At 40.5% G+C, this 27838-nt stretch overlaps 3 protein-coding genes across 7 annotated transcripts in view; 2 read left to right on the plus strand and 1 right to left on the minus strand.

The window, feature by feature from the left end:
* mcu (mitochondrial calcium uniporter) overlaps nucleotides 1-16525 on the plus strand; it is a 47872-nt gene extending 31347 nt beyond the window's left edge. For 3 of the 4 annotated variants that reach the window (XM_027165959.2, XM_027165962.2, XM_027165961.2), the window contains 7 exons: nucleotides 6789-6852; nucleotides 10151-10321; nucleotides 10893-11000; nucleotides 11085-11245; nucleotides 11640-11843; nucleotides 12592-12708; nucleotides 12861-16525. In XM_027165959.2, coding sequence (XP_027021760.1) covers nucleotides 6789-6852; nucleotides 10151-10321; nucleotides 10893-11000; nucleotides 11085-11245; nucleotides 11640-11843; nucleotides 12592-12708; nucleotides 12861-12941 — 906 coding nt within the window. In that variant the 3' untranslated portion in view covers nucleotides 12942-16525. The remainder of the gene's footprint in view (nucleotides 1-6788; nucleotides 6853-10150; nucleotides 10322-10892; nucleotides 11001-11084; nucleotides 11246-11639; nucleotides 11844-12591; nucleotides 12709-12860) is intronic. The other variant, XM_027165960.2, reaches the window with a different exon arrangement.
* An 830-nt stretch (nucleotides 16526-17355) lies between these two features.
* Nucleotides 17356-24389, plus strand: oit3 (oncoprotein induced transcript 3). Its single transcript, XM_027165950.2, has 9 exons — nucleotides 17356-17513; nucleotides 19006-19380; nucleotides 19475-19588; nucleotides 20139-20261; nucleotides 20343-20465; nucleotides 20837-20997; nucleotides 21447-21859; nucleotides 22471-22570; nucleotides 23539-24389. The coding sequence occupies exons 1-9, from the start codon at nucleotides 17438-17440 to the stop codon at nucleotides 23695-23697; spliced, it is 1644 nt and encodes a 547-aa protein (XP_027021751.1). The 5' UTR covers nucleotides 17356-17437; the 3' UTR covers nucleotides 23698-24389.
* Nucleotides 24390-24913: 524 nt separating this feature from the next.
* pla2g12b (phospholipase A2, group XIIB) lies at nucleotides 24914-27823 on the minus strand. Of its 2 annotated transcripts, none has more exons than XM_027165964.2 (4): nucleotides 27417-27823; nucleotides 26742-26818; nucleotides 25849-26014; nucleotides 24914-25559 (listed from the first exon to the last, which is right to left on the minus strand). In XM_027165964.2, the coding sequence occupies exons 1-4, from the start codon at nucleotides 27802-27804 to the stop codon at nucleotides 25441-25443; spliced, it is 750 nt and encodes a 249-aa protein (XP_027021765.1). In that variant the 5' UTR covers nucleotides 27805-27823; the 3' UTR covers nucleotides 24914-25440. The 2 variants fall into 2 exon arrangements, with proteins under 2 accessions (XP_027021765.1, XP_027021764.1); XM_027165963.2 differs by having other exon boundaries at nucleotides 26730-26818; nucleotides 27417-27820.
* Nucleotides 27824-27838: the final 15 nt, after the last annotated feature.

Raw genomic sequence — 27838 nt, forward strand, 5'->3', positions numbered from 1 at the left:
GCCCAGAACATTGAAACATGCTTGAAAGGCTAGAACATGGATGATGAAGATTTCCATGCAGTAATGTATGCAAATGTGCTGACTAGAGAAGCATCAATCAGACTCCAGATGTGTCCGTGTGGCAAGAGGAAACAGAAGAACTGCTCCCACTAAAAAAACAACACCCTCTAAAGCAGCACACAGTTCCTGCTGAAGCAAACTTTATTATTAAAACTATATTTTCTTTGGATGAAAATTATCGAGACATTTTTTAAACGTTGGGGAGTAAAAGAGCTTTCCTAAATAATGTGAGCTGTAATTTCCAGCTGTCCTTTAGCCTTAGCTCCAAAATGGTGAAATGATTTTAAAAAATAATTCAGTCTTAATGTCTGAAAATCTAAACTGAAAAGGCAATAAACAAATCTAAGCTAATTACATCTCCATAGCAAGAGACATTACTTCTTTCCACCAGAACTTCTCTGTCGTCATGCCCTCCCTCTGGGCTTATTCTTAGTCTGCTTATTTCTTTGTTTGTTTGTTTGTTTGTTTATTTTTAAGGTGTGTAACCCTCAGCTATCACACACAATTCCTTAGCAACTCCATCAGATGATGGATTCAGAAGGTTTAATGCTGGTATTCTGTGCATCTCACAGAAAAGAGACAGAAAAAGAGATTTTCTTTAACATAAACTGGAGTAAACTCTGGTGCAGAAAACATACACTTCCAGTCTGTGCTTTTTTTTTATTTAGTTTTTTTTAGTTTGGTCTTTATTGTGTCTTTAATATACAGAACAAGTCATGAAGCACAGGAGTATAAGGAAATCCTTGCAGCTGCACACACTCTCACAAACAATCTCTCTCTCTCTCTCTCTCTCTCTCTCTCTATCTATCTATCTATCTATCTGTTTCTCTCTCTCACACACACACACACACACACACACACAAACTCTGTCTCACAATCACATCTTGCTCTCTCTCTCTCTCTCTCTCTCTCTCTCTCTCTCTCTCTCACACACACACACACACACACACACACACACACACACACACCAACACTTATGAAATTCATTGGGGATGCTAACAGCCTGTAAATTTGTCACATCCTTCATTTTCTTAAGAACTGTTTCCCAGTCTGTGTATAAATAATACACTGCTGAAGGCTTGCTGTTCTACTTTGACAGAACAAATCTACTCTCAGCTGTCCCTAGCTTAGGGTTTGGCCATATTTAATAGCAGATTATAGTACACACATTATATACACAGTACACGCCCACTTATGTGGATGGAGGCATCTCTACTCTAGGATTCTATTCTATTGTACACGTGAGACAGATTTTGCACCACAACTTGAGCTCCAGGGATTCCTGGACTATTGATTCGACAGAGTCAATAAAGGTGTGTGTGTGTGTGGTGTTGAGAATTTCACTCACCCGCTCTCGACTCTTTAGAGCACCTACATATAAAGGGGGAATCCATCTCTGGCTGTAAATGGCTTTCTGAGTAAAATGCAGGAGTTATTTCAGAGAGGCACAGCAGACTCCAGTGATTTAGGGTGATTAGGATGATGATGGCCATCAGGCTCGGGGCAGGATCGTTTGTGGAGTGCACGGGTGTGGACGAGTGTGTATGCCGGTGATCTCGGTCAGAAAAATGAATGAGGCCATTCAGGAGATGAATAGCAGGACGTAGCTCAGCGTAAGAATGACATTGAGAATAAAAGCTCCTACTTCTCATTCTCTCTCTTATAAATTAGCAGTGAAAAACTGCACCATGTAGAACTTTATATGAGATGCTGCAAGAGTTTGAAGCGGAGATAATATCTTAATTGGACCAATCCACACAATGAATGACAAGTGTGGGAGAGAGAAAAAAAATTCTGCAAACGAGTATAACCACTTAAATAAATGCACTTATCCACATGCGTGCTGATTAAAATAATATAGAAGTATTTTCTATTTGAAATGAGTGCTAACAAACGCATGCAGGATGATTTCTCATTGTTGATTTTTTATCCAAACCTTTTAATAAAAGAAATATAAATATTTCCACAGAGAAAGACCGATTCACATCTGTGAAGGTGCTTCAATCTGTTTTCTGAGATCTGCATATAGATTACATTGGTGCTGTTCACGTCTCAGTGATTGTGTCTTAAAGAGAAGCGTATAGACCAGATTAATGGAGCCCTAGAGATTTGGGTTAGCATCGAAATGGGAGACTCTGACGAACATGTCAGTGATAACTACAACATAACAATGTACAATGTTGTTAGAATTAATTTTTTACCTGTTTAACATCCCCATGTCAAAGTGCTGGGAACCTCTGACCAAGAACACAAGCGTATGCCTGTAAAGGTGAAAAAAAAAAAAAATCAGGAATAGAAAATGCAGACTGCAGAAGGAAACGTACAATGTTCGATATAATAAAAGCAAGAGACATCATAAGAATGAATAATAAAAGACTGATACAATGAAGATTGTAAGAGAGTCAAGTGCCTGCTATATTTGCCAGTGTATATGATGTGGTATCTATGCGTGATTAGTCCTTGTTGTAATCCTATGATTTAGTCGTGACGCTGAGATAGTGTGAAAGGTTGCGTTGCTGACAGATTGAGAGGAAACACTCACATCTAATACACCAACGTGCCACACTGAGTCTTCAAAAAAAAAACGCAGTGAAGCGGCACGAAGGGTCTTGTCGCAGAGCAAACAGGGAAACACCGGCTTTCAGACAGCTGCAGGACAAGGATAAAGAGAGAGAGAGAGAGAGCAGAGAGAGGAGAGGATGCCAGCATAAAGAGAAGCGAGGGGTAAACCCCCTTCTCAAGGCAAGGGATTCCACTGCTGCAGTGTTCAGCATTTCATGCAGTCACTCTCCCTCCCACCTCTGTGCTGCAGAGTACACACGCACACACACACACACACACACACACACACACACACACACACACACACACACACACACACACCATCCTCTCTGTCGCTCCCTCACATTCCTGCATCCTGTTCTCTCTGTCTCTCTCATTCCTGCATCCTTCTCTCTCTCTCTCTCTCTCTCTCTCTCTCTCTCTCTCTCTCTCTCTCTCTCTCTCTCTCTCTCTCTCTCTCTTATTGGTTGCTGGATGGTGTACTATTGCCTGCTCTGCTGTTTAATATTTCAGCTCATCCACGAGCAGAACCTGCAAGAGTGGCGTTTTTTTAAAACAGAGCTTTAAATCTCGCTCAGAACTCTTCACCAATACATACACACAGTACAATTTACAATAACACAGTGTAACTGAATCTGTACATGCCCTTTTCCCTATCAGTTACTGACACACACACACACACACACACAGAGCTCCAAGACTGCAAAAGACCAATTTAGTTGATTTTCAGGATTCATGATATTTATTCATGTTGAAATCAACCTTTCCTTGAGATATTATATAGCAGGCTGCATGATTACTGTTATAATATACAAAAGTGCTACTTTAGATAAAAAAAATGATGTGCGTGTGCTGGGGGAGTGTGGGAGAGTGATAGCTGACATGGCTCTCTGCTGAGAGATCGGCTTGTTAACTCGTCATCACTAATTAATGCCAGTCCTAAGTCAAGATCCGCAGTCAACAGCCTGCCACTGCCTCTCCTGCAGGGGGAACACACACACACACACATATATACACACACACACTGCTGCATCACAGCTGTCTGAATGAAATTTATTGTCCGAAATAACAATTCTGATAGATCTGAATTTCAAACAGCCTGCTATTGGGCATCTGCAGGGTTTAGATAGTTGTGCTGTACCATAAAGTCAAGTGCAACAGATTTTAGTAGCACGAACGTATTCGTTTCCCTGATGACGAGTCATAGATGCTCTCACATTTTGTTTCTGAACGCGCTAACAGTATTCTCTAATAGCTTGGAAAGAAATGGATAGTTTCAGTTCTATTATCAAGCAAAAGATGCACCTCTGTGACCACGTGACAAGAACTGAATTCTCTAAATCAGCTATTCAACCAATAACACCGTTCCCCTTTAACCACAGTGCTTCTGTCAATATAATGTCATGTCTCCACTTTGTGCCGTGACTAAGAACTGTTCCCGCACACCCCCTCATGTCTTATTGCATTTAAAAGAATAAGCTATTGTTCCGCCATGTAGAGTAGTCTGTTTACATCAAGTTCCAGACATGGATTAGAGCAGATTTTAGAACTTAATCTAACATATGCTCACGGTTCGCCGTCAAACAGCCTCTATCCTATTGAGCAGCAGTTCAGTCCAGTCCTAAATATCAGCATCATGGAGCATTAATGGGGGTTTTAATAGAATGTGACAAATTCTTTAGGGTTTGCTTATAAATCAAGTGCCACGATGTCCATTGATTTGGTTTATGCAACATGAACACACTGTAAAATTACTGCTTTGTCTGTGGCAGTTTAGTATTATTACATCATTAATATTTCAATGCACACGGACAGTAAATGTTTGAAGTAATTAAATGCCGTCATAAAGGAATGTGCAGCCCTTCCTCACTCTGTCCTGTGACTGCGGGGAAAAACTGGTGTGTTAAGTGTGTTGGAGTCTAAATTGACATGGTGTGTGTGAGAGAGAGAGAAATGCTGGCAGGACGTTATGGAGCGCCCCTGGGACACATCTCCTGTTTTAGGATCTAAATAGAAGACTGATAGTCAGTTAATTTAGGCAGCTGCCTGGTAGCTGTGTGCTGCAGTAAACCATCCTGTCACCTTTATGGAAGCTATATTTAGACCAGTATGTGCTTTGATTGGTTTGTTCAAAGTGTGGAGTGTGGTGTGAGGGTGAGAGGGTGGTTAGTGGTATCCTTGAAGCAAATATGTCTGTCATAGAGCTCAGCTGCAAACGGGAGTTTGTTCCCCCTCCGGATCTGATGAACAGCTACGTTCAGCTGCACCGTTGGTTTAATTCGATATCAGGGTAACATACTGTACCTAAAATAATGAACAAAAGATCACTGTTTGTGGAGTTGCAGTCTCCTTAGTGGCACTGAAGATCTAATGTAGTTGTTGTGCAGGGTGTAATTAATGTGAGGCATGTTGACAGAGCTTTTTCTGGAGCGGTTCTGGAACTCTAATGATTATTTTTTTAAAGAAAATTAGTATTGCTATACAGAGCATTATTTTAGGCTCTTTGGAAAATGAACCATATATAGTTGCAGTGTAGCTCTAGGGTCATTTGGAGGAAAGGGAAACACTGGTGTTCGGTGGTTTGCCTCACAGAACAAAAAATCCATCTTTTGGTTCTGATCAATTGAACAAATGAACCTTTTAGTGATATAAATGTTTAGCTGTGATCACTGTAGATCAGTTGCGTGTTGTTTTAGGATACTTTCTCATTCATTCACAAATCCCTATTTAAATCAAGCCCTGGTGTGTTTACCCACTTGGTCCTGTTTGTTTGTGTGGATGACAGCACAGCAATCTACACTCCTGAACAACAGAGACAGGCTGAGCGAGGTGTTCTCAGTCCAAGACCAAGTGGACTCCAGCAGCCAGAAAGTGATGCAACCCTGAATCGATCGAACCTCAAGAAATGAACCAAACATACCATGCCAAACAAGCCCTGATCGTATCTCTGTGTTTCTGGGATGGAATGCACATTATACTGGATGCAGTCCACAAAATGTCATGAGCTAGTTGTTTATTGAATTACTTGAATTGCATTGTTTTATTGAATTACTTGACCACCAGCTCAATGTTGGTTGGGTTTTGTGGAAGCGTGGAAGAGACAGCTGGTCTCGACCAACTATTAAAACTATTTTTGCAGCCCCACCTATTACAACAGCATTTTTTTTTGCTTTTGATATATGCAGAATCAAAGGAATACAAAGTAAATAGCAAGTTAACTAAATTAAAGGCACAAGGATATTGTTTAATAGGTTAGAAAAGCTCTTAATACGCAAATTTCTGTGTGGCGAGTGAAAACTCACTGGACGACCTTCCTGTCAATTTCCAGGCACTCATACAGAAATTCTTTCCCTGTGAGTCTCTCTCTCTCTCTCTCTCTCTCTCTCTCTCTCTCTCTCTCTCTCTCTCTCTCTCTCTCTCTCTCTCTCTCTCTCCCTCTCCCTCTCCCTCTCCCTCTCCCCCTCCCATCTCCAAGTGTCTGTGTACAGCTCAGTGGAAAACATGATGCTCTTCCCCACTACTCATTGAAGCTCCCATCTGGATGCCGTTCATCAGAGAGCCTCAGTAACATATACCAAAATAGAAAGAAGAATGAGGGTTAAAGTTGAGCAGTTTCTCATACCACACAACTCAGCCATTCCCATACTAGAGATTTAACCCCACACCCCACCCCCACACACTCTCACACACTCACTCTCACACACTCACTCATGCCTCTCAACTCTTCTTCATCCTTGTTTTTTCATCCTCATAACGGCACTGACACTAATTCTACGTGTTTTCCTGCGTCAAATGGTCTATTCTTTCTGAAATGATTGATGAACACATTTCTGTAAACAATTAATATGCTAAAATAGAAATATAGAATTGTTTACAGAATTGTTTACACATTTCTGTAAACAATTCTATATTTCTATTTTAGTATATTAATGACAACCTAACTGATGATTATTAGTTATATAATCGATTAAATTTCCCAAGATGTAATTATGTAATTGCCATGAATTAGAATGTTAGTGCATCAGTGAAGATGTTTGGTCCTCGTCAGGACGTAAAAACACGCTTTGGGCTTATTTAAGATAGGCCAGCATATCTGCTACACCAACTTGAAGTGTTTAATGTGTGTCACAGTGATGAATCAGCTGCTTGTGTTTGTGTCTCTGCAGGGCTTGAAGGGAACTCTGACATGGCAGGTTCAGAGGCTGCTGTGCTCATCTGCTGCTTCAGAAGGTGAGAGGACACTGTGTGCGCGTGTGTGTGCGTGCGTGTGTGTGTAACCTGTTCAGACCTGGTATTAAGATCTTTCTCTGTGATCCAGCCACCAGCAGACATACATATCTATTCACACCTGTTATATTTTAATGCCCCTACTGCATTGACCACTCGAGTGACCTGGATTTGTCCGTAGCAGGGTTTCTAACACCAAACAGTAATAACCTAACCTCCTTCATAAACTAGATCCATATAACTAGTCAACAACAACCGGAGCATTTATAAATATAAACGATGTGTTGTTTATATTTAGCTGTTGGATGTCAGTTCTTATTTGACTCACGGAGCACTCTGATTCATTTATAAACAAACACTGTGGCCTGCTCAAACTCTTCTCAGGCTGTGTGCAATTTCAGGCTGCTTTTGCTCAGTCCATGTCCTTGTGAATAAACACAAGCAGGTATGAAAGTAGAGTGTACATTCTACATGTTTATGGATTTAAATAACGGACATTCCACAAGTGTAACTGAAAAAGAGTAAAAAGAAAGATGACACTTTTTTGGCATGAATGCATAAATAAAAACTGGAGCTAAAACGTGTTGGAGTTAAACGTTTTGAGGCATGGTGTTTATAAGAAAATATTAGAAAAGGGTATATATACGAGCGGGCATTTTGCATAGTCAGTATGCACACTGTAATATAGAAATATAATTATTATAAGACACAAACAAGCAGTGGACAAAATTGTATCAACAGAATAGCTAGCAACTCACTGGATTCCATAGGAAGAATAGGAAGAACATAAACCTGGCAACCCCGGTTACGTCTTTTTTTTAGTTTATTTATTTTTAATGAATTGCTGAATTACTGAATTAAGTATTAACATTTTTTTTACGATATTAATATTATAGTTAATTAATTACTATTTAGTTAATGTATAAACATGTCCCTACAAGTTTCACCCAAACAAGTGTTCTGAGCTCTCAGAAGACTCGTCTAACCCTGTTCAGACCTGCATTTAGTCCTGTCCATTTATCATCCACCAGAGAGCAAGAACCAAACTTTGTTGGTTTTAACAGCGTGTAAATCAAACCGCTGTGTATTTCCCAGCCACTAAGCCAGAACCCAAGCTAACGATAGTGACAGACGGGAAAACACACTCCACTTACCTAAAAAATAAGCACTGAAAATTTCATTCTGGTCCTACTGCATTTTTTAATTTAGCTAATCATTCATTAATAGTTTGAACCACCGTTTACATTAAAACCAACAAACAGTAATAATCTGGAGTGGAACATTCGCCCACTCGGGAGCTTAATTGCACCTCTTTTTGGCGAGCACATAGTTGTCCTATTATCACATTAGCAGGGAAGTGAATAGAAGAGGTATGTTCTGATTGAAAGAGGTTTACACCCACAGGGCACGATGACATATTGACTGTATGCACGACAATATTTACACATTTACTTTAAATGTGTTGCAGTATTTATCAATAACAGGGCAAACTTTCACCTGTGCACTTATATAAGGCAGCAATAAAATTCAAAAGTCCTCTAAATAATTTATACAAGCACGATGTTTAATGTAAGAGAGTTGCACTTGAGAGCTATACAGAATGATTCAATCTAACTGTCCTCCTTAGGATTCCAAAGCAGACTAGAAACTACAGTTACATGAAACACCGTCCGTGGTGAATAGCAGGCATGCAGTCGTAGTTCTGCTCTGTTTAGAAGACTAACACAAATTCGACTCGATCGCATTGAGCGCTGCAACTTCTTAAAGTGCACACCGGAGGCGTGATGAGTCAGAGTCAGAATGCACTCTAGATATTGTGCAAGGAGATTGTATGGAGGGAAATGCTGACCAGATTCAGGCAGATGGACCTCGCTGAAAGCACAGCCGTGCTGCAGAGTCGGCTTTATTTTAGTATATATTATAAGAGCTACATTTTACTAGCAGTGCTATTAAGATAAAGATTGGCCTCTTGTGGTGTCAATCACACAGGCTCTTGTTAGTAAAGGGTTAAAAAATAAAGAATGACTCTGATTCAGAAGAAGAGGGAATAGGTCGATGAGGCTCGGGTGATATCCTTCACATATTTTCGATGATGCTCGTACTAAATGGTCCTCTGCTTTGAAGATACCTTTTGAGGCAGTGATATCCTCAGACATCTGCACTTAAAGACACAATCTCCTAAAATGACTCCTCATTAAGCCTAACACAGGCTCTAATTGTTCCACACAGAAAAAAACACATTGCTCTGAGCATTTAAGGAGGTAACCAAGTGTAATGATTTAAAGTTGACAGCTGGCAAACACACTGCTTCAGCCATAAACGTGTTGCACGCTGAGACCCTGTAGATGATGCCTCCCAGGGACAACGACTTCCATGGAGCTCGATTTATTTCTGCGCATAATTTGGAATGTAATGAAATAGAATTGCTTTGTAATGAGTTTAGGAGTTTCATTGGCACTAAATAATTCCTTATAAATATGATAATTTAGTCATTGTTCTTCACTTTTCTCTCACACTCAAGGTCTCTGCCTGCAGTGTCGAAGTAGTGAAACTACCAGAAGAGCAACAGCTGTAATACAAAGCAGAGCTCAAGCACACTACGAACAGCTGGCTAGGATCTGAATGTGACCATTTCATATAATTAGTCTAACTTTTCAATTAGATGTCTGTGTTCATTTATGCCTTATAAATAAAAGGCTGTGAATTATAATGCCGGAAAAGTTATTCAGACCAAAACCTTTTTCTAATCAAGCAACAACTATGACAGATTATAGAGTTATTGCTCAGTGAGGAAAAAATGTAGCCGTATCTGTTGATGAAGGGTAAAGAAGTTTAATGCCTGTCACTGAATTGGCAAAAAGACACAATTAAAATCTTGGATAGAGAAGTTTGCATTCTCCAGCTACATGATAAAAATCCTAAATCTCACCGTCCTGCAAAAGGTGTTTAGGAAGGGTGCATATGCACTCGGATGTCACTCTTCCTGCAGCACGCCTCCTCTCTCAACACCACTTTCCATGTACTGCAACACTGCCCTCTACAGCTAGCCATAGGTTTGTCTCTTTGTATCCCAGTATGCCACATGAAACCACAATTATTCCGATGATAATATATAGAATGCAAGATAGAGCACACTAGTGTCTGCTGCACAGCCACTGACACAAAGTGGAAGCCATAGCATTCAGACGCACACAGACTGTCTTGTGGTCCTTCATTAAATGACAGCAATGGCTAAAAAGCTGCTGCGTGGGCAGCCATTCTGCAAGAGCTGTAACGATACTGTTTATGTTTGTTTTGTCAGAGGTGACGGTGGTGTATCAGAACAGCCTGCCGGTGATCTCTGTGAGGCTGCCGTCTCGGAGGGAGCGCTGTCAGTTCACTCTAAAGCCCCTCAGCGACAGCGTGGGCATCTTCCTCCAGCAGCTGCAAGCTGAGGACCGGGGTATCGACAGGGTCGCTCTCTATTCCACAGGTATGACCACAGACACACTAATGCACGTGTTCTTCTAGTATACTATGGAATCTGGATTCACAATACATTAGGTTCTGGTCCTGGCCATGTTTATATATCGACTATGACAGCCACAACTTTACTGTTTTAATCACTGAAGTCAGCGCTGCCCCAACTAAATAATAAAGAAATGTTCTGTTTCATAAGCACCCTTTAGTTCTGGCACAGCGAGCTGACTGTTGGCCGTCGAGCCGTTATTGTGCGCCTGCGGCTGATTCGCTGCCCATAGTGTTGGCAGTAGTCTGCTTTTATTAGCGCCTGTCAGCACTGATTGAGCATTGCAGGCTAGCGATGAGAGGGAGTTCTCTTACTCTCTGTTCCTCCTAGCAAAGTATTTGCAAGACAAGAGAAACCGAAGTGAGGAAAGCTCACTCGCTAACTGTGGTACAACTTTTTACAGAAGATTAAAGATCAGTTGCTTTCCTTTTCTGTCATTAACAGTGGTGCATGAAAATGTTTTTACTTTCTCAAAGCCAAGGTGGGGGGAAAAAAGCAGTTAATGATTTTCCTCTCCCTCTTTCTCTACTATAAGTAGATGGCGCAAGGATAGCATCCTCTACAGGGATTGACATTTTGCTGCTGGATGACTTCAAGCTGGTCATTAATGACACCACGCACCTTGTGCGGCCACCCAAAAGAGGTGAGCTTTCAGGGCATTCATTCAACATTCCTTTTTAAAAAAAAATAATATTACATGTAGCTAATGATTGTGTGTGTGTGACAGAATTGTTGGCACACGAGGAGGCAGAGCGGCTGAACGATGTAAAGCTTCTGGTGCAGCAGCTCTACACCACTCTCCGCATAGAGGAGCATCAGCTGAACAAAGAGAGAGAGCTGATTGGCCGACTGGAGGATCTAAACTCACAGCTCCGCCCACTGGAAAAGGTGCCTTGGATTTGTGAAGACTGCTGTAAACAGACAGCATTTTGAAAGATCACTACAGCATAATGAAGCTTTGTATAGGTTGATAATTCTTTATAAGTCTATTAGAATAACTCTGTATGTTTAATCAGGGGATGTATGTTTTTATTCATTTCTATTCAAAAATATTGTCACAAATAAAGCAGTATTAAAAACCACCACATACTACTAGTTTGTAGTTGCCCTGGTCATTCAGTGGTCATAAATACCTTCTGCATTCCCGGATCTAGCACTGAGAAAACCTAATTCAATTTTGAAAATCGAAATCAATCAGACTGATGTGATGTCCCCCTCTACTTTTTCCTCCTTGATTTGGCATGTAAACCTGCACCTCACAGTTCTTTGCTGTGTGTCTCAGGTGAAAGACGAGCTGAGCAGGAAAGCAGAGCGTCGGACCACCTGGGTGCTGTGGGGAGGCATGGCGTATATGGCCACCCAGTTTGGTGTGCTGGCACGGCTAACCTGGTGGGAATACTCGTGGGATATCATGGAGCCTGTCACCTATTTCATCACCTATGGCACAGCCATGGCCATGTATGCTTACTTTGTGCTCACACGCCAGGTAAAATGCCAACAAGCCACCAAAACCCTAGTTACTAACAAATGGCGTTTATATATAAACCGTGTATCCTACTCATATCGTACTCTGGTGTAAACCTATAATGTTAACCTCAGCTGGCTCTAAATCCTACAGCTGGCAGGAGTTACTGTGCTTCTCTACACAGATTACACTGTGGAGTATAAATAGCTTATTTCTTCAACTACACACACAAATCTAATAAGAATGTTGTCATTCATATTAATAACTTGAAAGAAAGCAATCTAAAACAAATCCATAGTTTGAAACAAAGACGACAAACAATTCTCAAATGAGTGATGATGCAAACTCTACAGCAAGAGCAAATCGTCACTTCCCACCAAATTAGAGAACAAATAAATGTTCAAGCAAGAAAAAAACTATGACTCAATCACTTTCGGAAATCGCTATTGTGATGCAAGCTGACTGCGATGTTATGCAGAAATGAATGCACGCTGGGTGGTGTGTGACGTGACACAACATGCAGGCAGAGTAGTAAAGTAGTTAGTCCTCTTATACCACAGGCATTTGACAAAGTTTGTAATGATTAGTTTATTATAATAACACTGCGCTTTTTAACGGTTGTGCAACATCTGTGAGACAAGTTTCTGTTCTCACCTTCGTTATAACTGCAATAAACAGCCGTTCCCTTACAAGCCTCTCTCTCTCTCTCTCTCTCTCTCTCTCTCTCTCTCTCTCTCTCTCTCTCTCTCTCTCTCTCTCTCAATCACAGGAGTACATCTACCCTGATGCCAGAGACAGGCAGTATCTGCTGTTCTTTCATAAGGGAGTAAAGAGGACACGCTTTGACGTCGAAAAGTACAACAAACTGAAGGACGCAATTGCTGAGGTGTGCCTTCACACACACACACACACACACTCCCCACACGCAGTTATCCCTTCTCTTAAAAATAACACTCCTCTGCCTGAATGACCCTGACTCTCTCCTTCCCAAACTCCTCCCTCGACCCTATATTCCTCCCTAATCTCCCTCTTTCTCAGGCCGAGTTGGACCTGAAGCGCCTGCGAGATCCTCTCCAGCTGCACCTCCCCATTCAGCAGATTAGCACCAGCAAGGATTGATGTGAGGAAGTGAAAGCCTCCCTTCCTCCTTCACTCTTTCCTTCTCCCTTCTCTTTCCTTCCCTCCTTACTCTTTCCCCTTTTCCCTTTATCTCATTAAGCCCACCGTTCTTTCATTTTCTATTTTTTTTCCTTTTTTGTTTGTTTGTTTGTTTCCCCTGCCACCACTTTCAATTTGTTTTCTTTCTAAAATGAAATGGCATTTATTTTAATTACCACTGTTTTTATGTTCTATAATTTGATTTTGAAAACTGCGTCAACATGGCGAGTCAATGTAGGAGGAGGGGATGGAATGAAATCCACCGAAAGAAAGAATGACACCTGAAGCCCCTTTGCTGGAGGGCAAAACATTTGCTGGTTAAGCCTGCAGACCTGTGCGCTCTGGTAACGCTACAGGATCACCAAGAGAACAGCAGCAGCCTACAGGAAGTGACCTCTGGGTACAGAAACGATATCTCCCAGACATGCTGAAAACAACACATGCAGACACATGCTCTGTGGTTCAGCACCTTTGAAACGTACTTTTCCAATAAAAACCTCTAAAGACCTATTTTTTACAGTGGAGTTCTATATCTGGCACAGGAAAGATCTTGGGCCGTTGGCCTTTTTTTTTTTTTTTTGAACAGCCCTTGTTGAGGGGACAATCAAATGCAGGAGAGCTATTTTTGACCCAACATCCCTGCGTGGAGCAGAGTTGTCCTCTGTCTCCCCTCTGTCCCCTCCTGTCCTTTAGTGGCTGGGACTCTGGACTGCTGCCACATCTCCCTGTGTCTCCAGTTGCATTCTTAGCATGACTGACACGCTCTGCTGTGCAAACGACAGAGCCATAACAGGAGTTCAACCACACTGCTGCTAAGCGTGTACAAGGGAAAAGGGGTCACGTGATGAGCATCATTTCCTGTACAGACCTGTTGCAAGCTGCAGACCAGAGATCTACCGGCTAAACATCACTGTGTGTTCAATTATTTAAAAAAAAAAAGAAAGAAAAAAAAGAAAAACAACAAAAAAACAAAACATTTTTGGCACTTTTATTTTGAAAGCCATATTATATTATATTATATTATATTATATTATATTGTATTATTATATTTGTTATGATGGGTGAGGAAATGAAATAACCTGTTTCTTTAATATTGGTGGAGGATTTTTTTTTATTATTATTATGTTGTCAGCATCGCACTTCAGTACACCAACCGGATCAGGCCATTTTCCTCATACATGCAGCTCTGGATATCAAATTACAAAATTAGCACGCTTCCTGTGCACATAATGGTTCAATAGAAATGCGGCCTATGAACGGTGACAGTGAATGATTCCACATATGCAGCTTTTCCTTTGAAACCTGTGGAGATTAACAGAGGATTACAGAAGTGACAGATTCAGAAGGTTTCCTCTTCTTTTCTGTGCCAGAAAACTGTTACCCACAGTGCCTCACAGCTCCCCGTGCAGCATGCTGATCAGGGCGCTCCTATTCCCCTGTGCAGCCATGTTCTGGTCTCTCAGCCTCAGCCCCTCTACGAGACCAGACACATCCTTCAAGATATTTTCCTGGGCTGTTTACTGTATCATACGATTGTGTGTCAAAAAATAAAAAAAGTGACAAAATCTAGCTGTACAGCTGCACAGCTCTTCTGTATGCCAAGAATATACTGAAGTGTGAAGATACCATGTAATATATTAGATCCTAGATTAAGTTTCTCGCACTATTTTACGGCATGCTGTAGCGCGTGACTTTTGCATCCTTTCATCTAGATCATGGTGTCTTTTGGGGACAGGCTTTAGAGCAGACCCATTCTGAAATAGTAAAATCAGAATGAAATGGTAAAATCTGTGGATGGAATATGAGGCCGCTTGAATACGCACATTTTTTTTTTTTCTTTTTCTTTTTTTTTTTAAAATAGTTTACAACGAGACATTAAGGCATTTCTTCTGGACATGGTGCTCTGTTCAAGTTGAGTAGGAACAGATTTTAGATATCTAACAGCCTTGCCATCTCTCTCTCGGAGTAATATTTCAAAGCTTAACTCTGCATGTTGGCCTTGCGTGCTACAATTTTGAAGTGTTTTTTTTTTCTCTCTTAAATATTATCTTCTCACGCAGTTTACCATCAGACCAGGGCTCCTGGCAGACACAGCACTAACGTCCAGTGGCATTGCAAAATGAGCTACGAGACCGTCATGTTTCAGAGACCTGGTGCAGAGCAGCACTTTTTCATGTAATACATGGCTTACTTATTTAATCAGAAAAATGTCATACACCGTGCATGACTGCAAGCCTAGAAATATTTCACCTTGATCCAAAGGAATGTGTCTCGCAAAATTTGACATTTATTGGAAAGTAAAGCACAATCATATCAATCATAGAAAGGCCAGATCTGAATAAGTAAGCTGAAATCGAGTTGTGGAGACGGCTAGCCTGGATATTTGAATTTGTATCGGTGTATAAGATACTGCAGTGGACTTGTGTATGATGATCAAGCTGTCACAGGAGACTCAATAACTGCTTCTGTATTTCATGAGGAACAGGATTTGCTGCTCTCAGCTGTCATTAGGCAAAGTTTAGAAATGCTGTCAGTAAGAACGTATCGTCAATGTACAGCTTCATCGATACGGACAGGATGAATGTCAGCGTGTTTTTTTTTTTTTTTTTTTGTACAACTCCATGAAAGCTTCTGAGTAATTCCCATCCATACTGGTCTTAATCAATATGAGCAAATCAATCCCCTCCTGTGGCCCCTTGGCTTCTTGTCCTGAAACTGTCAATAATCATAAATCCTTGTATGCTGTTGCACGTGCAGAGGAAATCGGGGACAGGGACGGTGTCTTAAAAACACTTCCTGAAATGACCTGCAAAGCTGATACCAAAATCATTCACTGTTCAATGCCTCAGTCGTTATTATCATTGAGCATTTTGACTTTTTTTTGTTTGTTCACGTACTCTACAAGGGTTTGCCTTTTATTTGCTTTGCCTTTTATTTTTTACAAGAGTATATGTAATATATGGAACTTATTCTAAAGCGGGTGTTGCATGAATGTAATGTTTACATGGGGAAATTATATACAAATGACAGAGAGGAAAAAAAAAGCTGCAAAGATTACAGATTTTACAGGTTTCGTTGAGGATTTTGTGCCGTTTTAATTCCTTCCATGTACTCTGAGACTGCCCTGAAAGATAGATAGGCAGCGAATGTCCAGCCATGCAACTCGTTTTCATTTTTTAATCACTCTATCTATCTCTCTCTCTCTCAATGTCTCTCTCTCTCCCCATTTATATCTTTTAAATACCTCTTCATAAGCCGACAATTTTTCCATAGCACACGAATTAAGTTGTAGAGGAGTGTGTAATTTTACATTTTTACTACATGCACTTAAAATAAAGATAAAATTGAAATATGTCAGTATGAGTTAAGCAGGATCTCATTGTTTTCACATTAATGCATTTCATTCATTACATGTTTTTTATCAGTGGCATCAGATGCTGTGATATTGGAAGACTATAAAAATGTAAACTCCTGTATCATTTATGAAATGTGTATAAAAGAGAAATGTAATTCACTTATCAATAAATACTTATCCAGTTTTGGAAGTTGGAGTCATGTTTTTTTTTTTTTTTTTGTTTGTTTTGTTTTTTGCCTTTGGAATTCGATTTTCTTTGAAATCATGTATACAGTATGGTTTAATAATCATAGTAATTATCCGTGATGCAATTGTTGTTTTTTTGTAATGCTGTGTAAAATTCCAAGCCATAAGGAAAGAGTAGTTGAGCCGACCACGTTGTTGAGAAACGTGGTTTGGGCTTTAACTTGATTTTACATGTTTACATCAGGGCTGAACAGCTGAGCCTTGACCTTTGCAAATCTGCATCCTTTGCTTTTGTTCTTCCTGTAGTCTTGCTTCCTATTCAATAAGAGTGGAATTTTTTCTCCAATGTCTAGAACAAATACTGTGATGTGATGCTCCTCAATCAGGTCTAACAGCATATATACCCCACTTTAGCACCCAGTGAATAGTGGAAAGATTTAAAGATGATGATCCTATTGAACCATGTGCACTAATCCCATACGACGCATGACACATTCCAGCTCTTGTATCTTAATTGCCCCACTTGATTAAAGGAGCAATTTGTTTAATTAAAAACTGGCAATTTTTTCTTTTGGTCACGTCTTTGCTGCCAGAACTGATAGAAATTGCAGTGTCTATGATTAAGGGAGCTCTGGGAAGCTGCCAGGATCAGTATGTGGATTATGTATGAGCTCAATGGAGACTGATTGGTTTGGGAACAATGAAAGGATGATCCTGTCACTGGCCGGTAGTGTGTGTGGTGTATGGGGCTGGAGGACAGGACTGAAGGTCAAGGTGAGACAGATGTCCTATCTTCTGCACAGTACACAACACTTGACACGGATCCATTATACACGGTACAGCTTTAAAGACCCTGCCCTTTTCCACAATTCTCACAACAGACCCACTTGTGAGCGTGTGTTAGACAGAAGTCACCATGCTGTTGATTTGGCTGATAGATGTCCAATTAGCTTTGTCGGTCCAACAGATTGTGGCCACCGATAAGATTGCAGGTGAGTGCAGTGCATTTTTAACTTGTTTAATGTTTCTTAAATGCTTTTCATAGAGAAGTTTCAGATTGTCACTTTGAAAGCTTGTTATCTTGTCATTATTGGTCTACAATATTCTGTACATTTCTGAAAGGTAATTGATGTCCAGGTAGCCAGTGAGGAAGCATTGATACTGATTTGCTGCTGAATTTCAAATGCAGTAGATTGGGTTGGGACTCAAGTTCTAGTTGAAATGAAAATGAACACTTAATTGAAATGAAAATCTAGTGTCACATCCCAGCTACTGTACAAATAATATGTACGTTTTCATCAGCAAGCTAAAAATTTGACATCCCAATTAAGTCTATTTCATTTCCACATACAAAGTGTCAAAAAACAAGGGCGATTATTCATTTAAGATGCTGTATGGTAAAAAAAAAAAAAACGTCCTAATGTTCAATTTGTGTTTTTTATTTTGACCCAAAACAAGTCATGTGATTTGTTTTATCATTTGTTAGCCACATCATATAAAACCTTATCCACACAGACTTTTGTTTACTTTGGCCATCAAAAGAAAATCAAGGGTACAGTATGTTGTTCTCGGTTGAAAGGATAAAAAGTTGGTAAATGGAATGGAGGGAGTAGAACTGATTTATTTTTGGCAGTGTACAGGAATCTTGTGTTTTGCATGTCACTTTGACCTGATCCTTGGCCTTTGATTCTTCCCGTATTAGCAGAACATCCTAAAGAGATAAGACTTCTTTGCAGTCTGCCTTGCTGTCACTAGTTTGCACTCTACTGCAGTGACTGCTTTCGATGGTGAAAAGGAAATGAAGGGACGAGGATATATTCTTTTCACTGGGCGTGTCTGTAATATTGGATTTGTATTTGGACTCTGAGGAGTTTAGCGGTTTAAATCTCTAAAGGTCAAGTATTTGCAAAATTTTGTCTTTGCATCAGCTTTGTAATATAATTCGTTTCTTAACACATTGCAAGTCAAATAAATCGAAACGGTCCAAGGAAATGGTGCGTTAATGAGACCAGTTTCCTTAAGCGCTGGGGAAATTCAGTTGTGGAAGTTTCTCTCTAATGCCTACAGCTGGAGCTGGAGTAAAAGGTCACGTTTTACCAAAATCTACCGCATCGTGGATCTCAAAACCCACTCAACTACTGCTCTGTAGGTTATTCTAGATATCACTTGGTTCACACCACTTCATCTGCCATTTACAGCAGGAGGCATGAACTAGCTTCTTACCATCTTAATGAGTTTGTAGAGAGAAAGATATTGATTATTCAGTCAATTTTCCTGTGTTTATTTAGTGCATGTACAGTATTACCTTCCATTAAGCGCATATATGGTTTATTCCCTGCCTGAGGGTTAGGATGGATTTATTTGGTCAATGATTAGGAAACAAAATGATATACAAACTTGCATTTGATCCAGACTCTGCAGAATATTAAGTGAATGTATGATTGGAACCTTTTCTACCATTTTCATGCCTTCATTCATGGCCAGCTCCAGATCCATGCTTGGCCTACATCAGCCTGAATGAACCCTGGAGAAATACAGAGTACCATGTCAACAACTCGGCTGGTGTGCCCTTGTGTGACCGGCATGTAGACGGTGAGTGGTACCGCTTCACTGGTATGGCCGGTGATGCCATGCCCACCTTTTGCATAGAGGAGAACCACTGTGGCACCCACGCACCAATCTGGCTCAATGGCACCCACCCACTGCCTTCCGATGGCATCATCACGTTGCCTACATGTGCAAGCTTCAACGATGACTGTTGCCACTGGCGTGGGATGGTGGATGTAAAAGCATGCCCCAGGGGTTACTATGTATACCGCCTGCCGCGTCCCTCAGTATGCTTCCACGTCTACTGTGGCCGTAAGTCTGTCTGCCTGACATTTCTTTTACATGTTGGCTTGCTACTTTAATTTAATTGCTGAGAAATTTAACAAGGATCTTGTGTGTGTGGCAGATTTCTATGACATCTGCGATGAGGTGGAGTGCACTGGTCCAGACTGTCCATTGGGAATAGAGTGCCGTTGTCCTTCAGGAACTGTTCTGGGGCCAGACTCCCAAACTTGTCTGGGTGAGCCTAGAGACCATGAGGGATGGATAATGGGGAAAATGTCTTATCCGGAGGTTATTCTAGACAGAGTATTAATGCAGACAGGGGAATAGGTTTAATTTTTCCAATCTGACTGGGAAATCTAGACTAGGTTAATTTACATTTTTCTAAATCATGCAGACAGAAGTAAAAGGATATTTGTCCTCTGAGTGATAATAGTAGAGATTAATACAGACAAAAGGGCAAAATCAAACAAGGAAAAAACACAGGGTGTTGTTTAATTTGGGGTGACAGCCATTTTGCAGAATCCCTGTCATTGTGTAATTACAGTCTTATCAACTCGAATGCAATTTATTTTCATCTCCTTTGTTATTAATCTCTTTTTGAATGAAAGAGAAAAAAAAGGAAAGTTTTGTATTTGATTTCTCATAAATCATTCAATATTAAGTAACTACCAGCTCCATTCTGTCACATTGTAAACCATTGTTTAGTTATTTAGCCTCCCTGCTGTCATTTACTCTCAATTGTCTTTCTATCTCTTAACACCTTTCTCTCTTGTTTTTCACACAAGATATAAATGAGTGTGAGAATAGCAATGGTGGATGTGCTGAAATGTGTTTGAACACCAAGGGCTCACGGCGGTGTGAGTGTGGTCCAGGCAGAGTCCTGGATGCCAATGGCTGGACCTGCAATGGTAGGACTCATCCAAATTTAGCTTGAACACACTTAACACACACAAGAATGTTGAAACAACTGTGTTTTTGGCTCCGTGCAGAGATCGCAGGCTGCCACAATGTGAATGGAGGCTGTAGCCATGGCTGCTCATCAGAGGATGACTCCTATTACTGTCACTGTCCAAGAGGACTGACGCTGGGAGAGGACAAGCGAAGCTGCCAGGGTCAGCTAGACTACACTCGTATATATTTAGTTGTGTGTCTACTCTGTGGGAACTAAATACCTAAAATAACTAAAGACTTTTAACTTTTTCTAAATAGAAATTTCTAAATAGAAATTCAAAGATCTTTTGTCTAGGTTTAGATTTGACTTTAGTGTTGGGTTGGTCTTAAGGTTTAGAGTTTGGAAAGACTTAGTTTTTTTGGGATTGATCTTGGTTTAGGTTTGGGAGAGGGTTAGGGGTTTATGATTGAGTTGGGTATACGGCTGGGATGTGTAGAAATTGGGCAACAGCTTTTACTACTGTATTTAGAAATAAATAAGATACTTCCACCGGATTACTGATATTAAAATGGTGTGTCTATTCCTGTCCAGTGCCTGTGCAGTGCGATCCCAGCTCTATTGATGTGTCTGTTCCTAAAGACCTTGTCGGTGGCCTGGAGCTCTTTTTGTCAAATTCCTCGTGCCGCGGTGTCTCTAATGGCACTCACATCAACCTTCATTTCAGCCTGAAGACCTGCGGCACCGTGGTCAAGGTGAGGAGAAACTAAGGAGAACTAAAAACTTCTTTTGTTATTGGAGGTGTTTTAGTCTGACTCAGGAACTGATCTGAGTAAAACTTTCATAAGAAAATACAGGACCTTGTTTTGGTCCCAGAAGGCCTTCCGTTGTATTAGTCTATTACAATGTAAAAGAGTAAAGAATGGTATTAGGATTGTGACTGCAGTGCTCAGCTCAGCTTGATACAGTCACATACAGTAATAGCATAACTGTTGTTAATAGGTTGTTCTTATTTCTTATAGAAACGGCTAGACACTATTTGGAAACTCAAACCACTTTACAATCTTCTTTATAGGATTGTGCAGTTTGGTTTTCAATAAGGTTCTATTCCAGAGACAAAGATGTGTTTCTTGGATCGTATCTGTGTAGATTTAGTGTGCCAATAACCTCTGGAACAGTAGATACATTTTTTCTGTCTCTCTAGGTAATTGATGACAAAATAATTGGCACGAACCTGGTTACAGGGCTGCCAAAGTCAAGTCCAACCAGCAGTGGAGATCTAATTGTACGCACCAGCAAGCTTTTGCTGCCCATAACGTGTGAGTTCCCAGGTCATTATGAAGTATCAGATGGTTACCTCCCCAGCTTACGCAGCTCTGCACTGGAGCTGTCAGGACACAGTGAGGGCGTCTTCCCATTCACACTGGAGCTGTTTAAGAGCGCAGAGTTTTCCGAGCCGTACAACAGTCCTCCTCAGCTGCGTTTACGTGATGCACTGTACTTTGGCATAGAGCCACGAGAGCGTGTGGAGGGCCTTGCTGCACTTGTGGAGACCTGCTTTGCCACCCCTGGCCCTAAATCTGAACAAGTCCTCAAATATTACCTTATTAAAGATGGGTGAGTGAGTTGGGTAATCAAAGGCCTTGTACTTAAGAATGGTTAAACAGTTGATTTCAGAAAAGGACACAGTCCAGCTCTGACTTACTGGCCAACAGTGACAGCATGTTGAGTCTTCTTGGGCCAATTTTAGTTTTGGACTTGTACTCTTCACTTCCTTTTTCAAATTTTCTAGCCACTGACACAGTTCTGCTGTAGGTCCAGTTAAAATAGATACGACCTATCCGACCACTTATTGGTTACAAATTCAGACCCACACACCAATCATTTTTTCCAAGTTTATTTCATATTCTGTGACATTGGCTGGGGTTTAATAAATAATTCACTTCAAATCCATGATGGTCTTCAAATCTATGAAGAACCCACTAGTAATAAGAACCCAATTGGTAATCTGATTGGTGATTAGACCTCCAAGGGAATCAATAATTCTTCCATAGTTGATTTGGCTGGCTATATTTCAGCTCTTTGTAGTTAGTGCTTAATTATGGCCACTGAGCTGGAAAAACATCAGTAATTATGGAGTTAAGTGGAGGTCTGGCTACACACGTGATGTTCAATGTCACAATTTTCCACTAGAACAAAAGATGTTTAGCCTGTTTTCTTTTTGTCAGCTGTATTTCGGATGACACAGTTCGCCAGCTCTCGGCTAAAAATCAGCTCTCCAAACACTACCAGGTTCCTGTCTTCAAGTTCATTGGCAGCGACAACAGGGTGAGTGAATGTTCACACTGACAGGCATCCGGTAGACAACTGTTTGAAATTGAGAAGCCCTTTTCAATATTTTACCCTAAGTCTTGCTGTCTTGCAAAGGAGGACAGCAGTCACAAAATCACGTGCCAATATCCAGTCAAATGCTCGGGTGATGTCCGATAAAACCTTCTCCCAAAGTCATTTCAGATCCAAACTCCACATTTCAGAGTATTCTTTAATGAATGAATCTTTTTGTACTTTTATGTATCTCACATAATGCATTGGAGATAATGCACATAATTTGCACATGGTTGTAAATCACATAATGAAGACTATAGATGGAATTAGGCAATAAGTCGTACTGTTTTCAGTCTGTTGTTTTATAGTTTTGCAAACCTGATCATGCAAAGTACAAAGACAAAATAAACAAATGTATATATCTTTCTGCTCTGGTCTGCAACAAAAGCTAACTAACAGTTGCAATGGGTATTTAAGAGAACACTACTGAGTCTACATTGATGTAGACTTTGCCAGAGGACTTATTGATGGTGCTTCCAAGCGTCATTTTGAAGTGTAAAATGAGAAATGGCCTTACAAATCCCAAATACAACAAAGGCAGCAATACAATTGCTGGCACACACACAAATGGGAATCATACATGAAGTTTGCCATTAGGGACAGAGAGTGAGAGAGAGAGAAGTTGTGAAATAAATCTTTACTGTTGTGTGTGGGTGGCCAGGTTTTTATAACACATCATTTCAGATATTGTAAGGACATTAGGTTGGCCCTGAAAAAATCGTTCTTTTCTGAGAACAAAGTATTTTCTTTTGAGTCCTGAGGTAATCATTCGACAATACAGAAGTCAATAAACCTACTTACAACAATACTGAAGTCAATAATAAAAATACTCCACATATATAGTAAAACTAATGTCAGTGTGATTTTATGGTTGCAGCTTCTGACAGTGACACAATGCCTTTTGTGTGTAGGAGGTGTACCTGCACTGCCGGGTGCTAGTGTGTGGTGAGGGAGAGTCACGCTGTACGCAGGGCTGTCACAGACGTCTGAGGCGAGACCTCTGGACTGAACAACATCAGGAGAAACGCACGCTGACAGGAGGACCCATTCTCATTCTGCCAGATCTGTAACACACACACACACACACACACACACAACTCTGCCATCCACCTCTTTATCTGTAACCTTGCTTCTGTGATCAATCAAACACCACCATACAATGTCTAGTACATATACCCCATTAACCCCACAATTTCATCAGCCAACTGGAAACTCCATTACTGTGCACATGCATCTGTGTCAATTTACTCACATCGCTCACAAATACACTGACATCACACTCATGTATATCTGAGCCAATGACTCACTCTCTTATGTCATCATAACATACAGTAAGCTTTCCTCCAGGTTAATAGAAGCACTGAACCATGAACACATCCATTCACTCAGCTAGTCCTTACTGAATATTTATATAATATATATTTGTGCATTTATAAATTCTATATATTTTGTAACAGTTAACAGACCGATGCTATGTCAATTTTGTCATGGACTTATACTATATTGCTCAAAATAAACACATTTAACATTTAAAAAAACCCCGCATGTTAACATGCAAAAGTATCACTGTATTAAAATTCTGTGTTAATGAATTCAATGCTTATGTCACAGCTGACCGGCATATGTTTTGACACACCAAATATCTATAATAAGGGTATAATGCAATGTTATTTTCTAGATCTGTATCTGATAATTCTCCAAATATCCATAAAAATGTATTGTTTTAAACAAATAAAATTAAAATATATTAACTCTTACACTACGCCCTTGGAAGCACAGGAAGTCATTGGCGAAAATGTAAGCACTGTTAGCATGGTGTGGCACTGTTAGCATGGTGTGTATTAACAATGTAAGCACTGTTAGCATAGGAACACTTACTTCCTCAACCTCGGCTACATCACCCTAGTTCATAATAAGTTTCAAGTGGAGATGCATTCTGATTCCCCAAAATGGAAACTAAACCTAGTCTGATTTATACCAGTGTGATCATTACAAATGATCAACAAATGAACATGGTCAAGCTTCATATCTGACCACTTGCTTCAACATGTATGAGAGTTGTACCTCCTCCTCATGTGATTTTTTTTTTTATTGTGTCCAAATCCTGATGCACGCATTTGTATCTGTTTAAAAAACATCTTTTCAATCCGAATAACACAATCCAAGTAAATGCACATAGACTGCTGTATTTGCAGACACAAATATACCCTTCATCCAACCTTACCGGAATGATTCTCTGCTGAAACGCCATTTTAGACATGCATGGAGAAAAAGATTTACAATATGTAAAGAGACACAAAGTAAGTTTGCAATTTATTCAGAATAAAACTTAAAATAACTTAGGAATGTTAAGACAATGCAGAAGTCATGATGTTCACGATGTTCTTGTGTCTTACAATGTGTTAGTCTGGGTAAAATGAAACCAGTCTGGATTGAATTAAGGGCTGAAAGTTTAATTTGAGTAGCAGCTACACTTTAATAAATTACGAATAATAAATTGTCTCATTTAGAACAACTTAACCAGACCTGTCTACATTAGCCCTAAAGAAATGTTAAAGAAATGCTTTCCTCCCACAGAACCGTAGGAGTTTACCGTTAGGTAAACGTGTAATCCAAGACCTTTTACATTTATTTGTATATTATTAAAAAGGCTTCGTGATATGTCTGGGATTCAAGCATTTCATTGTTATTCGCTCTACATGAGTCTTTCGCACCACCGGCCTCTCTTTGGAGTCCACTGAGCTCTTTTTGTTGAGGTTGAAGGCACTTGCAATGTTGAGTCATTTTGCTTGGCAGGAGAAGTGGTGTAGTTCTTACAGCTCATCTTTCTCCTCTCCCTCACAGATACATGCTGCCCTCTGGCTGTTCATGAACGGCCTGCAGCCCAGAGTCCATACCGTGTTGTACATGGTGTCTGCAAATGCCTCGCAAGCTGAGAGAGAGAGAGAGAGAGAGAGAGAGGGGAGTGGTAATTTATACTGTCATTAATAATTCTCAAGTACACAAAAAAAGCCATGAGAAGTCAGAGAGCAAGATAAGACGTCAGAGTGTACAAAGTGCAATAGTATGTCAGCATGCAAAGGAACCGTTTCCTTATCTGTAACAGCGTCCATATCAGACGCTCTACAGTTTGCTCCTCTGAGACTCCTATCTTGTTTACTTCAAGCAAGCACAAATGTGATTGTAAGAGTAATGGATATGTGATTAGAAGCACTTCTCACCTTCAACCTTCGACACAAAGCCCAAGCTCTTCTTTAGATCCCCGCAGATGCTGTGGAGGCACCAGCGGAACTTGGTGTCACAACGGTACTTGTTGGATCCGCATGTGTCGTAACACATGTCCAGCTGGTTACAGCACTTGGTCATGGCTGGGATGCCCATGTCGAGCTGTGTGTGGTAGAGCATTATGTAGAATTAGTGCATACTGGGAAGTATCAGGTATATTGTTGATATGCTCTTTAAAAATGAGCTCCTTGGTGGTGTGGATATTTGAGTGTTATAGCTTTCTAGCGAGGTTTTACTTTTTTGGTAAGAAACAGAGGATCTCCCATAGGAAGAATCAAAGAAATGGCTGAGTTGGATGAATCCAAGAGGAATCCCTGTTTCCCAATCGCTTCCTATCCCAGGTGTAAATTTACTTTTCATAACTTAAGATACTTGGCTGTACTGTTTCATGGGCGGAACCATCAGGGGAGCACGATTTATACCTTTATTAGCTTTTCCCTAGGAAAGTGTACGTGTTGTAGCTTTTATTAGTGTTTGGAGTATTCCAACACAATGTCTAATTACGTATGATTAATTAGAGGATTTCCAGATAAAATATACACACTAAAAGTAGAAAAATATCTTGTTGATGGTACCACCCCAGCAGCAAGAAAAAAGTGTAGTTTTTATTGTTATTTTTGAATGTTAATGTGTTGACCTATGTTCTTTCGAACCATAAAACTAAATGTGTTTCCCTTTCTTTATTTATCCACCAAACCCTAAACAAAACCCTTTTCTACCTGGTTGAAACAACCACCACATGTATTCAGAGCTCTGTAGTGAAAATGGTAACACATGCGGGTGTTAGTTTGTTAGTTATGTTTCAGAAGACACATACACTATCCGGTACCTGGAAACCAAGCAAAGACGAGGTGCAGCCATTGGGTTCAGGCATCTGGAAGCCTGGACGAGCTTGTGGAGCTTTACCTGTCAATCAACAAATATGCCTGTTATCTCACCACATGCAAGAGAAAAGCAAAGTGATACTGTCCATAACGTTGCTCTTTCATGGACTCTCTCTCTCTATATATATCTCAAAGGGTTTCATTTATAAAGCTAGGAGGAACTTTTCTTAAGCATTACAAGCATTACTAACAATCTCTGTCTATCACTGCTAAAGTGTGTATTCCCAACGAAGGACAAAAGTTTCAGTAACTAATAAAGACTTGAGCAATGATCTTGAGCTTTGCCTGCATAATTCTGATATTATCTGCTTTGTTATATAACAGTGCTGCTCTCATTCTGATAAAGATAATACTGTGAAGCAATAGTTTTGTAAGACTTAGCAAACATCTCCAGTTTGCTAAATGGCTCTCCAGTGTTAGTTTTAATGAACCAACACAACAGCATCGATCAAGTCAAAATGAACAGCAAAACCAGGCTTTGGCCACTTACTTCTCATCAGAATGACTTTCGATGGTGTCCATGGCCAAGAGTTATGTGTTCGGTACAAAGTAAAGCCGAGCCACTCTCTAGAATCACGTCACAGCTCTGTCAACATCAACATTTAGCTTGGCTTGCTTACCGAATCTACAGCGGTACTGGCACACTCCATCACGGCCTCCCATAAGCTCCAGCAGCGAGTCAAAATACCCATTGACGGCTTGAAAGCTGCCTCTGATGGAGCCCAAGCCCCATTCGGCTTCGTCGTCGGCATCCTGGGTAGAGCTGGCGGCAGTTTGAGCTGTTTCAGCCTCGGGGATTGTGTTCACGTTTAACTCTTCAGCTGCTGCGGCCTCGGGACCTGACGGAAGCTCCTCGGCAGAAGCAGAAGGGATGAGGGTGGCAGCCAGGCCTGTGGAGAGGCAGAGCAGGAGAACGAGGGCACAGTGAGAGACCATGGTGAAGCCTTGTATGGAATAAGTGTTTGTGGTGTGAAAGAGTGAAACAGCCTGCCACTGATAGTGCTTCATGGACAGGACTTTGAGCCCTGATTAGATCAAGCAG

The sequence above is a fragment of the Tachysurus fulvidraco genome, chromosome 4, assembly GCF_022655615.1.
Source record: "Tachysurus fulvidraco isolate hzauxx_2018 chromosome 4, HZAU_PFXX_2.0, whole genome shotgun sequence".
Taxonomy (NCBI): Eukaryota; Metazoa; Chordata; class Actinopteri; order Siluriformes; family Bagridae; genus Tachysurus; species Tachysurus fulvidraco.

Excerpts from the sequence above, each read along its gene's own strand:
- oit3 (XM_027165950.2), top strand. The coding sequence starts at position 17,438 with ATGCTGTTGATTTGGCTGATAGATGTCCAATTAGCTTTGTCGGTCCAA. Across the intron at positions 19,589-20,138 it reads AGACTCCCAAACTTGTCTGG|ATATAAATGAGTGTGAGAAT; the intron begins GTGAGCCTAGAG and ends TTTTCACACAAG. Across the intron at positions 20,466-20,836 it reads GGACAAGCGAAGCTGCCAGG|TGCCTGTGCAGTGCGATCCC; the intron begins GTCAGCTAGACT and ends ATTCCTGTCCAG.
- pla2g12b (XM_027165963.2), bottom strand. The coding sequence starts at position 27,804 with ATGAAGCACTATCAGTGGCAGGCTGTTTCACTCTTTCACACCACAAAC. Across the intron at positions 26,819-27,416 it reads CCAGTACCGCTGTAGATTCG|GTAAAGCTCCACAAGCTCGT; the intron begins GTAAGCAAGCCA and ends GTTGATTGACAG. Across the intron at positions 25,560-25,848 it reads CTTTGTGTCGAAGGTTGAAG|CTTGCGAGGCATTTGCAGAC; the intron begins GTGAGAAGTGCT and ends TCTCTCTCTCAG.